At 47.9% G+C, this 17,522-nt stretch overlaps 1 protein-coding gene across 2 annotated transcripts in view; it reads left to right on the top strand.

Annotated features, from left to right (window-relative positions):
• Positions 1-17,522, top strand: part of CORO1A (coronin 1A) — an 83,815-nt gene that overhangs the window by 64,082 nt on the left and 2,211 nt on the right. The window contains exons 1-9 of one of the 2 annotated variants that reach the window (XM_079951117.1): positions 4,052-4,204; positions 5,383-5,585; positions 10,372-10,494; positions 12,244-12,373; positions 12,498-12,682; positions 14,048-14,167; positions 15,737-15,841; positions 16,159-16,304; positions 16,855-16,912. In XM_079951117.1, coding sequence (XP_079807243.1) covers positions 5,388-5,585; positions 10,372-10,494; positions 12,244-12,373; positions 12,498-12,682; positions 14,048-14,167; positions 15,737-15,841; positions 16,159-16,304; positions 16,855-16,912 — 1,065 coding nt within the window. In that variant the 5' untranslated portion in view covers positions 4,052-4,204; positions 5,383-5,387. Of the gene's footprint in view, positions 1-4,051; positions 4,205-5,382; positions 5,586-10,371; positions 10,495-12,243; positions 12,374-12,497; positions 12,683-14,047; positions 14,168-15,736; positions 15,842-16,158; positions 16,305-16,854; positions 16,913-17,522 lie in introns of those variants that run through there. The other variant, XM_079951118.1, reaches the window with a different exon arrangement.

Below are 17,522 nucleotides of genomic sequence, written 5' to 3'. Positions count from 1 at the left end.
TGAAATATTTGAGGGGGTGGGCCCCCACAAAGTTGATGAGCATTCCCAATCAGATGGTGTGTGGTCAATTATGTGGGGCGGGGCTTTCCTGGGCCCCCAGAATATTTTATTCAAGTTGGCACCCCTGCCCTCAGATGCCATATCCCCTCCTCAACCGCACCCCTCACCAGGCCAACTACACTACTCAGACATTTTTGTCTGGCTGCAATGCATCTTTGCACTTTGATCCTGCCGCTTGGTTTCCTGGGTGGAGAAAGGGGTGTGTAGAAACAGACCTGCCACACAGAAATACATTTTGCATTCATTGCTGTGACCACTTTTGCCTTCTCACCACTGCCATGTGGCCCTCAGTCTGGGAAAGATTCTCCATACCTGCTTGAAAGGCTAAGAGTTGCGTCCAGTGGTAGTCCTACTCACAGCTGACCCATTGAAATGAATGGCCATGGTTAATGAATTTCAGGAAGTCCGCTCCAAGTAAAATGTGTGCAATCCTATATGTGTCTACTCAGAAGTCAGTCCTGTTGAGTTCAATGGCATTTACTAAGATTTCAGCTTTATTGTAGTAGTATATCCTTTCCTACACTAGGCGGGGTAGTGTTGAGAATGCTAGGCAGGGCAGGTTAAAGACCCTGCTAACCACAAAGTGTATTGGGGAATTTTTAAAAAGCACTGTAGGATCAAGTCAATGGCTAATCTAATCCAGCTTCTGGTTCTCACAGTGGCCCACTAGATGCCTCTGGGAGAATTTCAAACTCGATGTGAAACAAGGGCCTCCCTTCCTGTGATTTGCAGCAACTGGTACTCATAAACTTTAAGGCAGTCTCGCTCACACACCTGCTTGTTGCAGAAATCAGAGGGAAAGGCATCCATTCTTCCCTGAGCTTCTTGAAGGAACGGAATAAAAAATATATAATAAAGATGTGGCGTTATCCTGGCAGGTTATTTACATACGCGAAATTATAGAAGGTTGGGTGAAAAGGCCATGGGATGTGCAGGGCTACATGTGTCTACTCAGAAATAAGCCCTGTTGAGTTCAGTGGGGCTTACTCCCATGTAAAGTGCATATAGGACTGCAGCCTAAGAGCCAGTTGTAGTCAGTGAGATTTCTACATAAAACTCAAATTTATGAAAAAGAATTAGCACACTATCTACCCACAACAGTATCTGTAGGGAACAACACTACTTTCCTGTGCTTTCCTTTGCTAACTTAAAACCTACAGCAGTAGAGAAATCTGTGCTCTCAGCTGATCACAAACAGAAATGCTTCTCCTTCTTAATTTATATAGTTTAATGACAAAACAGACGTCTCTGGATTTGTCTGAAACAAGCAGCTGGAATGGATGAGCAGAGAGAGCTTCACTAGATTTAAAAGGGCTGCTTAGTTTCTTTCTCCGCACTGTCGTCTTCTGTTCCCTGATCCACCATCACCCACACAATCCTCTAGCTGTCCCTTCCCCACAAAACCCCAAACAAAAAGAGGCCTTGGCACCTGAAACAAATGTATCCTAGCATCAGATGTCTAGTATGCAAGAGCCCTCTTTTGTCTGATGCCATCTGCTGAAGAGGACTCCACTCTTAGCTAGGATGCAAGATCACGTCACAATAAATGCATAAGTCTCTGAGGTGCCACAGAGCTCCTGGCTTTCTTGCAGCAACTGACTGGACCTGGTGACTCATCGGGAATGAACGCCTAAAAAACATTTCTCTGCCTATCAGTGAGGCCGTGCTTGAATAAATAAAAGCCTGGCCTCCAGGCAATTACAATTCTGTGCCAAAAAGAAAAGAAAAAAGTGAAATGGGTTGGATTTGCATGAGTTTAGTTTTATACAGTAATTGTCAACATTTTGCATGCTTTATCCAATGTCTTGTAGTTAGAGTGGGCATGGAGCTATGTTGAGGATTGGAATACCTCTAACCATTGGGAATATTGTCCAGGAATTCCTCTGGCTTCCAAATTCTCAAGCTGCCCCAGAGGTTGCCCACCCAAAATTAATGCTCTTGTTACACGGCACCCTCTTCCTCCAGCAGTGATACCAAGCGGAGTTTCCTTTGAAGGAAAGAGCCCTGAAGAATGAAGACTTGCACTGTCTATGATAATTTGGTTCATATACAGTGGTAACTCGGGTTAAGAACTTACGTATTTTTCGCTCTGTAAGACGCACCAGACCACAAGATGCACCTAGTTTTTGGAGGAGGAAAACAAGAAAAAAAATATTCTGAATCTCAGAAGCCAGAACAGCAAGAGGGATCGCTGCGCAGTGAAAGCAGCAATCCCTCTTGCTGTTCTGGCTTCTGGGATAGCTGTGCAGCCTGCATTTGCTCCATAAGACGCACACACATTTCCCTTTACTTTTTAGGAGGGAAAAAGTGAGTCATAGAGCAAAAAATACGGTAATTCGTTCTGGAGGTTCATTCTTAGCCTGAAACTGTTCTTAACCTGAAGCACCACTTTAGCTAGTGGGGCCTCTTGCTGCTGCTGCCGCGCCGCCAGAGCACGATTTCTGTTCTCATACTGAAGCAAAGTTCTTAACCCGAGGTAATATTTCTGGGTTAGCAGAGTCTGTAACCTGAAGCATCTGTAACCTGAAGCGTCTGTAACCCGAGGTACCACTGTATATGTGGCTGATGGGTCCATACTACAACTCCCATCAGCCCCAGCCAGCAAAGCATTTTGGGAAAGTAGCTTTAGTAAAGCATCTGTGGAAGCAAACATCAGACCATCCCACAAGGCAGCAGATTCCTCCAGGAAGCAATTCAGGTAGCTACCGCCCTGTGAGAAAACCATGCACCCCTAATTTTCCCTCTGTCTGCTCATTCCAGCTGCAAAAATGGATGTTTCTCTCTCAGGCTGTGTACACACTGCTGTTTACTCCGTCTCCAGTTTGCTCCCGCCATGAGTGTTTGAAGCTGAGTACATGTGACGTTAGCTAGAACTCATGTGCATCCTGTAGTTTATTGAGAAAAACTCTGGTTTGGTGCATTTTCTCTCAAACCAGCTGCCATCTGATTTGAAAACGTAAGCCACATTCACTTCGCAGTTAAGCTGAGGTGTGTACACTTGAGGGAACTGTTGCACATGCACACAAGCTGACAGCCTTGTGAAGCGGATATGGGGTTGCACGCACAGGGGAAACCAAAGAGGTCATGTCTGTTGGGTTAAGATACCCCTCTTCCCCTTTCTTGGAAGTGTGTAAGTGTGCGTGTGTGGTCTCGCTGCATTTTAAGCCCCTGATGTGTACATAGCCTCACACACATAACAGGTAACAGCTAACATTTACTCAGAAATAAGCCCCACTGTGTAAAATAGTTAAGTGTGCGTAGGATTTGCAGCTACAGTCTTCCAAGAATTTAGGTGAATTGCCCATTCAGGGAACCACCCCCAGCCATAAAAGAACATTAGTATTTTATTTTTTTGCAAAACCGTGGGCTCTCAGCAGGTGACACTTGGGGACAATGTTGTAGTGATATAGATCTGTTTGCTGGAATTGGCCAACAAACTCACAGTACATACTTTCAAAGCCACAAGGCTTAGAAATTTGGGGATTTATTTAAAAATGAAAGCATTGCTTTTTAAGGAGCTGAATTTTGTTCCTGTACCACCTTCTACATTTTGGGCTACTGTGGAATCTAAGGCTTGGATGCAGCCTTGTTTATTACTAAAGGATGGGTGTGAGCAAGGAAGCAAAGTATACAAAGGCATGTGCATAATTTTTTAGAATGATAAAGCAGGTAACAGCTAACATGCTATCCGATTATACTTTTACCAAAAAGCTGCCGGGCTGTGGCGAACTGTTCCTTCGGGCATGAGCGAAGAGACCTGTGCAGCCTGCAACCTTTCCAAATAGTTGGTTTAACAAGGCATCCCTTCCAAACCGTTTGCGTGTCTCTGTTTAGCACAAACGTATCAGCAATTCTCTGTAACGTTCAGGATGAAGAATATGTACGGAGAGGAAATGAGATGGGGGAGAAAGAGAGAGAGAGAGACCTGAAGATGGATGCTCTGTGTATGTGTGTCTGTTTGTGTGTAGGGCGAGATATGACAAGCAGAGCCTCTGAGCTCCCTGCTTGACGCACGCTGAGCGCTGGCCCTTTAAGAGACCAGCCCTCCTCGCTCTGACAGTTCCAGGGCGATGGCTCTGTTAAAAAGCTCTGAGCAGCTTCGTCTCCAATTCATTGTGTGGTGCATCTGCAAAAGAGGCTGCAGGTGAGAGTTTGGGGCTGGGGGGCGAAAGGACCTTCCGGTTGGGAGGGGGAGATGGCAGTGAATTGGGGAGGGGACTTTTCTCGCAGAGCACTGGGGGGGCTCTTGTATTGATGATTTTATGCCTGAAGCACTTTTCAACGTGCAAAACGCTGCATGTTGCATGTTCCTCCTTTAATACCTAATTCACAGGACCCTGTGAGGCAGGTCACAAAATTTACTATTCCCATTTTAAAGCATGCAAAGCCAATCATTTATTTTTTTAAATCTCTTGTGGCTTAATCTGTGCTCAGGATTTTGCTGTATTTAGAATTTTCTTTCCAGGTCACATTGGCTAGCAACCCTTGGCGTGTGATGTGTCTGTTGTCCCCTGCGCCCAGGCATGGTGTCATAGATCGAGTGTTTGGTTTTAGGTCAGATAGATCTGGTTTCAAATGCTCCCACCCCCGATGAAGTGAAATCGGTGGCTGTGGGCACATTTTTATCCTCAGCCAAACCCACCTCACAGGATTGTTGTGAGGATAAAATATAAGCCCATATATATCATCCTTGGAAGAAGAATGGCATGCAGATCTGACAAATGCGTAAATGCGCCGGGTACAAAAACATTGCCTTCCCTTTCCCACACGCGACTTGGCTTTGTTGCTTGGGTAATCTAAAGAGTTTGGCGCCTTTCAAAGCAAATCACGCTCATTGGGGGAGCAAATATGGACTTATCAGGAGTTTATTTCTTACAGGCATGGGATCGAACTGCATATACCTCACATTTGAAACGTGCAGGCATCTCCAGAAAGGGCTGCCTGCACGGTGCTTGTGGAACTGCCTGCCACTCCTGATCTTTCCCAGAATCTGAATGCTGTTTTGGTGGGGGTGTTTGTGGGGCTTCAAGTGTGGTTTTGCTGGTTGGGGGAGCTTGCAAGGAGCTACGATGCACAACCCTCAATTATCTTGCAGACTGTGTGACTTTGAAACAGTGGCATGATTGAGACCATCGGGGCCACAGCTAAGATCAGACATCCTAGCTGCCAGGCTGCTATATGGTCTGAGATATAAATACTGGGTTGAGGGGTCTGGCGACTCTCACCAGTGCTTATGGGACTAGGAATTTGACCCTGGGACCATTGTGATTTGATGCCCCCCAACAATGTGCAAGTGAAACTCTTTTATTTTTGTTTTTGAAGGAACCATGAGCCGTAAAGTTGTGAGATCCAGTAAGTTCCGCCATGTCTACGGACAGCCGGTCAAGGCCGACCAGTGTTACGATGACATCCGTGTGTCCCAGATGACCTGGGATGGGAATTTTTGCTCCGTCAACCCCAAATTCCTGGCCATCGTTGTGGAAGCTAGTGGAGGAGGAGCCTTCCTGGTCTTACCATTGTCCAAGGTATGTGAGCCACTTTCTGGAAAGATGGTCTTTCTAGAATCTCCCAACCCCCACGGACCTCAGCCCTCAACTCCCATCAAAATTCAACCCCTTTCAGCCCAGCCACCCCCAACTGACAGCTACATGCATGAATCTTAACTCTGAGGTCTCTCTCCCTCCCCCCCCCCATGTCTTTCCGGGGTGGCGCTCTGAAGATGGCACAGCAGAGGAGGGACGGGGAACTTGTGAAACTGCCGAAACGACAGATCTCTTTCGACAGGTTTTTTGTTTTGCCTTAAATGGCCTGAAGTTTGAACCTGCTGCGGAAATGGGGCCTTGAGAAAGAGGAAGTGGGTTTGGGGCAGGCAGAGAGGGGAAGGAAATCGGGAGAGCGCTTGGTAACTAATGAAGCTCTCTCGGCCTGCCCTGTCTCTGCCTGTGCCCCAGTTCCATGCTCCCCCTAACTCGCTGCCCTTTACTGCCACCTCAAACACCCCTCTGCACCATTCCCCAGAAATGGAAGCCAACAAGTGATGGATTCAGCCTTTCTCTAGGCCTCAAATCCTTTCCAGTTCTTCCAGTGAAACCAATTGCCATTGTTAGATGTCTGGCTTTTGTCTGATCCCCAAACCTCATGTTTTACAAGTGACTCTCTTCCCCTCCTGTTTGGTTGGGGCATTTTCTATCTTTTTGTCACATTTGAGGTCTTCTGACAATGCACTTGTACTTCTCAACGTGCGTGGGTTTGAGTGGTTCAGTCTAGTCAAAACACACTCAAGGACCCCTCCCCCCAAAAAAGAATGCTTCTTCATTTTTTATTTGGCCACTACGTTGAGGCTCAAAGCCGAGGCTGGGCCTCCTCGCCCCTCCACACTTTCATCTGCGACGATCTTGTGTTTGCCCCTAGGACACAAGTGTCTCATGACTCCAGCGTGATATGGGAACGAGGAGCGGATTCACACTCCTGAGAGCGACAAAATGTGGGAGAGGGGAGGGGTGGAAGTGCGAGAGGGAAGCCATGTGAGCGTCGCTGATCCCAGTGAGGCCAATCCCCTTTCCAGCAGGGCAAATGGCCCTTGACGTTGGCCCATTGTTCCTTACTTGGTTGCTGGACTCCCACCCAGGTTGCGGTTCCAGCCCATTTATTGGGTGGACGAGACAAGCAAATCTCCTGGTGGTCACAAGCCGAAGAAACTCGGTCCCAGAAGAAGCGATAGGGAGGGAGACATATTGCAGAGCTGGCATTTACAGTGTGCAGAAGGCTGCAGTGGCGATCTAGAGCAGCCATTGGGACGTGTGGCAGGAGTCCAAATGTGGGTGGCTAACTTAAGCCCAATAAGGCTGGTCAAACAACAGAGGCTGGTCCATTAGAACGAATGGGGCTCCACCAAATTCTCAGTTTGCTCTCAGCCAATCACCACTTGTCTGCCTTCTTATTGACAGCCAAGCTGGGGGGCGGAACGGCATGCCATTGGCTCTGGCGCCACCTACTGTCAGCTCCCCTGCTGTCTGCCCTGCTAAGCCCAATGGGCACCAAGCAGCACTGCAGTCAAATCTGTGGGTCACATACCTTTGAAAGGGTAGCCCAGGGTTGCAAGATCCTTTTTAAAAAAATAAATTTTATGAAGGTTTATAGAGAAAAATACAAAATTTAATACCCCCTTTTAAAAACCAAACTAAAACTTTTATCTAAAAACATAAAGGGGGGGAAGAGAAGAAATCTGACGAACGAAATAATGAAAAAAGAGAGTAGAAAATAGGCTAAAAGAGAAAGATTGGGGGGGGAACCACCTAAAGGCAGTCAGGCCTGTTGTTGTGCATTTCATAGCAGGCTGATGCCAGGAAGCGGAGGTTTTCACAGCATGGAGATAAACGTGATCACTTGCTGCTGTGATTCAGCTTGCTAAGAAGCGGTGCCTAAATTGAATAGATAAAAATAGCCGCCAGTGGCACTGATATCTGCAGATCAACCTTTCATTCAAGGCACAGGAGCAGAGGCTGGTTGAAATGTTGACAACTCTGCAGTTCTTTCAGGCTGGAAGTGGAGCTGTGTGGTTTTGGGGGGAGGAGAATGGGTGGCAAATGTCTCTCTGTTTTTGCGCAAAGGAGCTGGAGAAGGAAGGGAAGTATTGAAGCGGGGTGGGTGGCAAAGAAGTAGAAAGGAGAACTTGGCAAGGAGGGTTGCAAAAATCCAGCCACCCAGTTAGCCACTGGCACTTAGGACAGGGCCTGACAACCGGCACTTGGCCTGCTGCCATCGCCTCTTCTCTTAGCTGGCTCCTGGGGCAAAAAGTTATTTCTTCAGAAGATTTGTAAAGTGCTTGATCAAAGAGCTCTCCAAGCAGTGTGCAGATAAAATTGTACATGAAACGCAGCTAAAACCCACAAACCATTTAAAAGCAAATATGCAGCAAACTATCACCATTAAAAAACAAACCCCGAAGATAAAAGCCTTAAAACTTTAAATGAAGATAAGTTTTAAGAGAAGCAATCTTGTCGGCTCCTAAGCTTTTTGAAAAGGGATTGCACTCCTGCAAATAATATTTCAGGGTGGGGCCAGTGTCAGGGGTCGCCACTGCTGTGGACCCCCAGACCCCCCTGGCCCTCATCTGCCCCCCTCCAAGAGTGAGAAGATCCAACTGCATCTTCCACTTGCCTTGCCTGTTTGTTCCACAGCTAGGACTGATGGGAATTGTGGTCCAAAATGTCTGGAATTCGCCAGCTTGTGGAAGCCTGTTCTGAGGAACAGGTGTGCCTTTTGTCCTGCAAGGAGAGGGCAAGGGATTGGGCAGCGGCCAAATTTCACCCCTCGGAATTCTAGAGCGAGCACTTCATCATGGCAGAAAAGTAATATGCTTAATCTTCATAAGGTAATATGTGTAATCTCTACAAGCAGGGGATGGGGAACCTAGGTCCTGCCCCAGGTGTTATTGAACTCCAACTCCCATCAGCCCCTGCCAGCATGACAAGTTGCCAGGGATGATGGGAATTGTAGTCCTGAGTTGTCAAGAGGGCCGCAGGGTTCCACATCTCGGCTCTAAAGTCTGAGAAACCCTGATCTGGATTGGAGAGCCACCATCGGAATGAGTTACAGCAGAGTTGGGGGCCTTACCTGGAAGGCCTCCCCAACTCTGCTTGAAACTTGAACCTGTGCCATCTGCCAACACTGGAAAGCAGTTGAGAACAATTTCTGCCTGTTGTAAAGTCAGGGAAGGCAGCCAAGACCTGCCAGGAAGAAGGGGGAACTAAGCTGGCAAGTCAGCACTGGGGGAACTTTGGAGTCTAGGACTCCTACTTCTTCCTTGCCATTCTAGATGCTTGTGTTGGGGCGAGCTGCTTCTGGAAACAGTGCTTTAGTTTCACTGAGAGGCACTGGAAATAAACACCATTCATTTGTAGGATTTTAACTGTCTTTTGTGAATTAATTGGTTCTCCAACTTCTTTTATCTGGGCCACACTTTCAGTGTCGCAACGAATTTTTTATTAGTGAGAAATACAACTCCTAGCTATCGTTGGCATCTGTCTTTCTCAAGAAACAATGGAGTGTGCCTCTCAGGGTGAAGTCAAACGGCTGTATTAGCAGCACCAAAGTTGATACTGTTTCTGGTTGTATATTCCAAAAAAAATCATTTTGATGCTATACTCAGTGCGGGATTTACGTATAAGCTAAACAAGCTATAGCTTAGGACTCCACTCTCCTGGGGGCCCCAAAAAAATGTAAAGGGAAAAAAAACTGGATGTACATTTCCAAAATATAAAAAAAAATAAAATAAAACAAACAATACCTACATACAGCAAATGGCATTAGATGCCTATTAGGTCCATAAATTACCATATAGCATATATTCAACACAAAAACAGCGACAATTTGTTGTTGACAAAGGACAGCTGGACATATAAAGGGCCCCATTACCTTCAGTAGTTTAGGGCCTCATCAAACCTAAATCTGGCCCTGGCTATACTATACTAGGGACGCGGGTGGCGCTGTGGGTAAAAGCCTCAGCGCCTAGGGCTTGCCGATCGAAAGGTCGGCGGTTCGAATCCCTGTGGCGGGGTGCGCTCCCGCTGCTCGGTCCCAGCGCCTGCCAACCTAGCAGTTCGAAAGCACCCCCGGGTGCAAGTAGATAAATAGGGACCGCTTACTAGCGGGAAGGTAAACGGCGTTCCGTGTGCGGCTCTGGCTCTGGCTCTGGCTCTGGCCAGAGCAGCGATGTCACGCTGGCCACGTGACCCGGAAGTGTCTCCGGACAGCGCTGGCCCCTGGCCTCTTAAGTGAGATGGGCGCACAACCCCAGAGTCTGTCAAGACTGGCCCGTACGGGCAGGGGTACCTTTACCTTTACCTTTTATACTATACTATATTACTGAATATACTATATTGCCGAATTGCTTAAATGTTTCTATGATTGTCCTTGAATCTTCCTGCCACATTTGCCATCCTCTCTTGCCACACCCTTTGAGAACTACTGATCTGGGACAACCCCCCCCCCCAAAAAAAAAAAAAAAAATCTGGATGTCTGCAAAAGTTCAGGGTTGTTTTTATTATTTATGTAATTAGAAGAACAGGGCCCTTCCGTTGTAAATGAGTCCTTTATGTCTCAATCTCTTTGTCAGCCACTTTCTCTACTGGGGCCAGCTGCCAAACTCTATTAAGTCAATTAGATATGGGTGCCCCTTTCAAGTTTCCCCCCAAAGCCAGGCTTATCACAAGTCTAGCTGCTATCAATAAGTAAGCGGTTTAAATGAAGTATTGGCCTTTTCACCCAGTCAAACTCACTTGGCCCTCTCTCCCCTCCTCCTTTTTGCAGACTGGCCGCCTGGAAAAGGCGGCCCCGGTGGTCTCGGGTCACACAGCCCCCGTGCTGGATGTGGAGTGGTGCCCCCACAACGACCACATCATTGCCAGTGGATCTGAGGACTGCAGCGTTATGGTGAGTGGGAGCAGCTGGATGGGGGAAAGGGATGGGGGCGGGAGAAGGTAGGAGCTGGGCTCATTTGCCAAGAGCAGGGTGGATGGAGGCAAGTGGGTGAGGCTTAGAGGGAGATGTTGGGGGAGGGGGTTAGGGTGCTTCCAGACAGGGGCGCTGGTGGGCAGTGCTTGACAGAACCTGTTCAGGTGGTGCTGTGGTCTAAACCACCAAGCCTTGGGCATGCTGATCAAAAGGTCGGCGGTTCGAATCCCCGCGACGGGGTGAGCTCCCGTTGCTCAGTCCCAGCTCCTGCCAACCTAGCAGTTCCAAAGCACACCAAAGAAGTGCAAGTAGATTAATAGGTTCCACTCCAGCAGGAAGGTAAACGGCGTTTCTGTGCCCTGCTCTGGTTTCGCCAGAAGTGGCTTAGTCATGCTGGCCACATGACCCAGAAAAAATGGCTGCAGAGCAGACAAACACCGTCTCCCTTGGCCTGTAAAGCAAGATGAGCGCCGCAACCCCAGAGTCGTTCGCAACTGGACTTAACTGTCAGGGGTCCCTTTACCCTTTATCTTTTGTCACTCCACCCCTTACCTCCGCTCAGGAAGCTGGGGATAAAAGGCAGGGGATGGCAGGCAGATACAAAGGGGATAGGGTGGAACACATAGAATGATAGAATCACAGAAGGGACCTTGAGGATCATATTTTCTGCCCCCTGAAATGCAGGAAGATGTAGCTGTACCTTACAGGGATTTAGCCTGCAACCTTGGCATTACCAGCACCACGCTATAGCTGACTACATGGACACAGGTGGCGCTGTGGTCTAAACCAGTGAGCCTCTTGGGCTGGCCGATCAGAAGGTTGGCAGTTCAAATCCCCGCGACGGGGTGAGCTCCCGTTGCTCAGTACCAGCTCCTGCCAACCTAGCAGTTCGAAAGCATATCAAAGTGCAAGTAGATAAATAGGTACCACTCCGGAGGGAAGCTAAATGGCATTTCCATGCACTCTGGTTTCCGTCACGGTGTCCTGTTGCATCAGAAGCGGTTTAGTCATGCTGGCCACATGACCCAGAAAGCTGGCTGTGGACGGACGTCGGCTCCCTCAGCCTGAAGCGAGATGAGCGTCGCAACCCCATAGTCGCCTTGACTGGACTTAACCGTCCTGGGGTCCTTTACTTTATAGCCAACTACCCATGAAAGGGTTCCAAAAGTCAAGGGGGCGGATCTTCAAGGGGGAGATAAAGGGTTGTCTTCAACTAACTTTTACTCATAGTAGACCCATTGAAATGAAAGGATCCGCTAATGGCCATCACCAAGTTAGATCCATTGATTTCAGCGGCTGTTCCCCGAGTGAAAGTTGAAAACAACCCAAACGTAACCCAAAGGTCACCTAGAAAAGAATTCATCTGGTAGGTGAGAAGGGCTGCCCCCCTTATTAGGATTTATTCCCACCCCCCGCAAGCCCAAATAAATAGCGATCTGAGTAGTGCCCTGCAGAACCTCGTAGGGAATGACACGGCGCAATAATTCAAGGAGTGTGCCTTAACAGCATCTCTGACACTCCAGGGGCATTTCTCACCCAGATCACACACACTGGCAAACATATAGCCCTCAACAGGCCATTTCCTGGTTTGCTTATGGGTCTGGCTGCCCCTGCAGATGGGGCAAAAGTGGAGGGGATACAGGTATGGGCTAGGCATGGCTGGGAGCGAGGAAGAGGGCTGCCTCTTGCTCCCGATGTCCTCCATTCTCTTTGGTGCCCTGCTTTCAGGTCTGGGCAGTGCCTGAAGCCGGTCTCGTGAGGTCCTTGAGCGATCCTCTGGTGACCCTCGAAGGCCACTCCAAGCGGGTGGGGATTGTCACGTGGCACCCGACGGCGCAGAACCTCCTGCTGAGTGCAGGTAACGAGTGGCAGGTGCGCGGCGGGCTCACGGAGGCGCCGCACTCGCAATCTGGCTGGCGCGCAACCTTCTCTCCCTTCCATTGCCGGTCCTTTGTTATCGACAGCCTTGCTGTCTTTTGCAGGCTGTGACAATGCAGTGACGGTCTGGGACGTGGGGGTCGGGCAGGCGGCCCTCTCCATGGACGAGATGCACCCAGATGCCATCTACAGCGCGGCCTGGAACCAGGACGGGTCGCTGCTGTGCACGGCCTGCCGGGACAAACGCGTTCGGGTGTTTGACCCGCGAGCGGGAGGCGCCGTTGCCAACGTAAGTAGGAGCTGCAAGCTGGGGAAGTCTGTGTCCTGTGGCAGCAGGAGGGGCAAATCTAGATCAGTATGCAAGACCAAGTGAATAATTCGCTAAGCCAAGCTAAAGGGTCCCTCCATCCCAGCATTTGATCTGTCAAGAGCAGAATCCCACAAGGCAGGGCCAGATGAAGTTAGCTGCCCCCTGTTGCTTGATCTGGGAACCAGAGGTCCCACAGCTTATATCAGGCTTCCTCACACTCGGCCCTCCAGATGTTTTTGGCCTGCAACTCCCATGATCCCTAGCTAGCAGGAACAGTGGTCAGGGATGATGGGAGTTGTAGTCTCAAAACATCTGGAGGGACGAGTTTGAGGAAGCCTGGCTTATATGCAGGCTTCGTTCTTAACTCCCACACAGAATATGGTTTTTTGTTGTTGTTATTAACAGCCTTTTATTGAATTTTCCGAAAAGAAGTGATAACAAATACAGTCGATACAAGCTAAATAATAATACTATATTGGCCCAAATATAAGCCGCTCCCTTAAAATTCCACAGGCACTCACACCCGTTCCGTTTTGCCGTATGTCTGTTTCAGCAGCGATATTGTACAAGCCAATTTTTGTAAGGTCACGAATTTAAGCCGCACTTTAACTTTTCACGGTTAGAATTTGGGGGGAAAGTGAGGCTTATATTCAGGCCAATACGGTAAATCAATACTAGTCTAACCCTCTGTAATATCATATGTAATACTTACAGTGATCTTGATTTTCTGACAGTGCCACTCCAACAACACCACCCATGCATAAGAGGGAGCTAGCAGTAGTGGGTGGGGGGGCAATGTTTGCAGAAGTACAAAAAAAACACCTTTACAGAAATACATCGGAAAGACTCCCCTGTCCCAGGTAGTGTAATTAGGACTGAGCATGTTCAGTGGACACGGAATCCTGACCGGCCACACGGAATGCTGACCGCACGGAATGCTGACCGGGATGGGATGGCGGGTCTAGAAGCCAGTGGCAACATCTTGTCGAAGGCTCCCCTTTGTCAAAGCTTATTGGCCACCTATAGAAACATCACCCATGACTGCCTCATGCTTTAAGGAAAAAAAGAAACAATCTCAGATTGCGGCTGTTGCAACATCTTCCACGGCCATAAATTGATTAAACAGGGAGAGATGCTTCATCGGGTATCTGGTGCCAACCCATTTAACTGGAGAGTCCTGAATCTGTGAGCAAGGGACACCCATCAGGCATGGTGGGGACTAAATGGAGCCTGTCTCCCTAGCGAGTGGCACTTTATAGATGTGGGCAGAGCCTACCTGGAATAGGTGTGGCTAAAGTGTTGGCTGTATCTGATGCTTCCTCCTGCCTCTTCTTCCCACCACAGGAGCTGCCCCGCCCCCACGAGGGCTCACGTCCTGTCCGGGCGATTACTGTGAACGATGGAAAGCTCTTCACAACGGGCTTCAGCCGCATGAGTGAGCGTCAAGTGGCGCTGTGGGACCTGGTGAGAAGAAAGGAGGGCTGTCCTCTCCAATTGTCAGGATGTGTATCTTTCATTGCCGTAATGGAGAAGGGGGAACCCACCCCTACTTCAAGGGAGGCTTGCTAATAAAAGGATATATATTGTTGGGGCATTACACGGCCACCTGTGCCCCCTTCCTCCTCTACATAATTAAACAAAGAAAACCTTTTAAAAGACAAGTAGTACACGTTTCAGATTCCAAAAGAGTAGTAGGCATGTTGGTTTGTTGCAGTGAAAACGACGAGGTGTCTTGTGGCACCTTAAAGGCCACTAATGGCCTTTAAGCTTTCGTTGACTTCAGTTCCCGCAGATGCGACAAATTAGCAGTCAGACACACACACACACACACACACACACACAGACATATACACGATTGGGGGAATTGCGTGTGTTATCACAGGTACTCTAGTTATTGCTCATTAACTTTCTTTTGAACAAGATTTTTGAATAATGTAGCATTTATTTTGCACTTTTGTTTGCTCATAAAACATGTGGTTCCCCTTCATTTTGTCAGCGGTTCTGACAAAAATCTCTGTAAAACAGACCAGCTGTTATGCCCACATTACAGACTGAATGTTGGTACTGAGGCTGCTCACCTAAAATCGCCTTCTTCTGCTGGAGATGTGGTCTCCTAATTCAGAGTTCAGTCTCTTCAGTGCTATTTTTCTGGAAAAAGAGGTGCTGGAACTCACCATGACTGCTTATTCTCTTTTCTTTCTTTTTTTCAAAATTTTTTATTGATTTTCCAAATTTATAACAAAAAAACCATTACAATATAAAAAACATACAAACATTAATCCTAACTATTATAATCCCATTTTTGTTACCATTGTTAGATTACTTCCTCAAATCCCTCTAGCTGAGTTTCCATATGACTCGTAGCAGTTTTCCAATACTAATTTCCAATGAAATTAACTTAGTCAACTAACATCTTTCTTTCTTATCATATTCACTTCTGTCCATATTATTATGCAATTTAAAACATTTAACTCCTAAGCCAATTTGGTACTCACAGATAGTGCTACTTATATTATCATAGAATATTTTACTAAATAATCCTTAAATTTCTTCCATTCTTCTTGGTACTCCTCCTCTTTCTGTTCACGGATTCTTCTGGTCAGGTTGGCCAGCTCCAAAAAGTCCATCATGAATGCTTATTCTCTTATAATGGCAATGGCGCCCACCTGAGAGGTGCTGGAACTGAGTTCTGGCTGGGAAAAAGCCCTGAGTCCCTTGGCTACTGTGCTATGAGCCTGCAACCAGGGGTCATCTCCAATCTAGTCCTCCTCAGTGTAGACCTACCGAAGTTAATACACGTGGCTAACTTACGTTCCTTAATCTCAGTGAGTAGAGCCTTGCTGGATAAAACCCCACGTTTTGTGGTTCGAGAACCCCTTCATCTAGCGATGGGGATACCTACCACATGAGAATATATGCTTCTCCTTCATAAGCAGAATTGCCTTCAACTTGGGATTTCTAGTCTCTCTTCCTCCTTGGACTCTTGGTCCCACCCACTTAAATTTAACTTGCTTTCTCACTTTTACTCTGCAGAGGAAACCTGAGGAGCCATTAACCCTGCAGGAGCTAGACACAAGCAGCGGAGTTCTTCTGCCTTACTATGATCCAGACACCAATGTGGTTTACCTGACCGGCAAGGTGAGTTCTGGATGGACAGGGCTGTCGGTGTTTAGAAACAGAACTCCAGAGGAGCTGTTCACAATTTCTGTGATGCTAATTGAGGGGGTTGTGGTGATCTGAGGGAAGAGAGCAGGGGAGAGCTTGAAACTGACATTTCAAGAGAGGACGAGGGGAACAGAAACTTCTTCTGAAGAGAGGGCAGAATTTCACATCCTTCACTGGAATTGTTAGAAGTGCGTCTCAGCTCACAGTAAGGAAAAGGGGTTTTTACAGTTGGGAAAGCTCTGGAATGACGAGGATGAATCAAACCCTCGTATTTATCTGCGTTGTTGCAGGGAGACAGCAGCATCCGTTACTTTGAGCTCACGGGAGAGGCGCCCTTTGTGCACTACTTATCCATGTTTACCTCCAAGGAGTCGCAGCGAGGAGGAGGCTGGATGCCCAAGCGAGGCTTGGATGTCAGCAAGTGCGAGATTGCCAGGTATTTTGTGAACGCGTTTGTGTTTCTTCCCCTTCCCACCCCACACCCAAAGGAGTGCATTCCCGGTCCCTTTCCTCCTGCCTCAATTTATCCTCCCAACACACCTGCCAGGTAAACTTAGCTGCCCCGTTGGCTTCTATTTGTTGATGGACTGCAACTCCCATCACCCTTGACCATCGGCCAAGCTGGCTTGGGGCTGATGGGAGCTGGAGTCCAGCAACATCCACAGGGACACAGGTTATCCATTCCTGGGCTAAGAAATAGTAACTGGCCCAGTAAGCTTCATACTTGGGTGGGGATTTGAACCCCCATTTTGCTAGTCCTAGTCTGAAACACCAATCCACCCTCCCTCCAGACGTTTAGGACTACAACTCCCATCAGCCAAGCCAGTTCCATGTTGGGTCAATGCTTCTCTAACCACTGCACCGCCCTGCCTCCTTGATCAAGGCAAAAACAAAACATCTAGGATTCTTTGGCTTTCGTTTAGGGGCATTCGTCTCCCTCCCCTCCAAGGCTTATCCTTACTACAAGTGTTTCTTGCCTCTCCCAGGTTTTACAAGCTCCACGAGAGGAAATGTGAACCCATTGCAATGACTGTGCCTCGGAAGGTAAGCTGAGATTCCCGGGTTCTGTAAATCGTGGAGGATGGGGAGATCCATAGTGTGTCTCTGCAGAAACTCAACTTCTGTTTAAAGGCAAAATTTGCATGTATTGCTCCACCCACTTTGGTCTCTGGCCCCTCCCCCTCTAGCATGTGGCTCCTCAAAGGCTTCCCAGAAGGGAATGTGGCCCCTAAGTAATTCTCTATCCTTGTTCTATGTAATTGAGGCATACATTTTACCCTCTTGACATTTGAGTTTGGATTTGTTGTTCTCAACTTTTCATAAACCACTTGGGTTTTTTTCCCCTTTTCTTTCAAGCTGTATGTAAATGCCATGAAATAAATAAAAATAAATGAAGTTTGGAGGGACTTTTTCAGGAAATCCTTGACAGAAGGGTGGAGAGAGAGGCCTAGGAGGAGTCCCCCTGAGGGAAAGGAACTGCTGCTCTCTTTCCCCAATAACAGAGTGGGAGGTCTCTTTTAGATCTATCTGCCCCTTCTGTTCAGCCTGTGTCTTGGAGAGCCAGTGTGGTGTAGTGGTTAAGAGCGGTAGTCTCGTAATCTGGGGAACCGGGTTCGCTTCCCCGCTCCTCCACATGCAGCTGCTGGGTGACCTT

This window comes from Podarcis cretensis, assembly GCF_951804945.1.
Source record: "Podarcis cretensis genome assembly, chromosome: 13".
Classification (NCBI taxonomy): domain Eukaryota; kingdom Metazoa; phylum Chordata; class Lepidosauria; order Squamata; family Lacertidae; genus Podarcis; species Podarcis cretensis.
The sequence above is the reverse complement of the archived record's forward strand: the minus strand, read 5'-3'. Positions and strand labels throughout refer to the sequence as shown.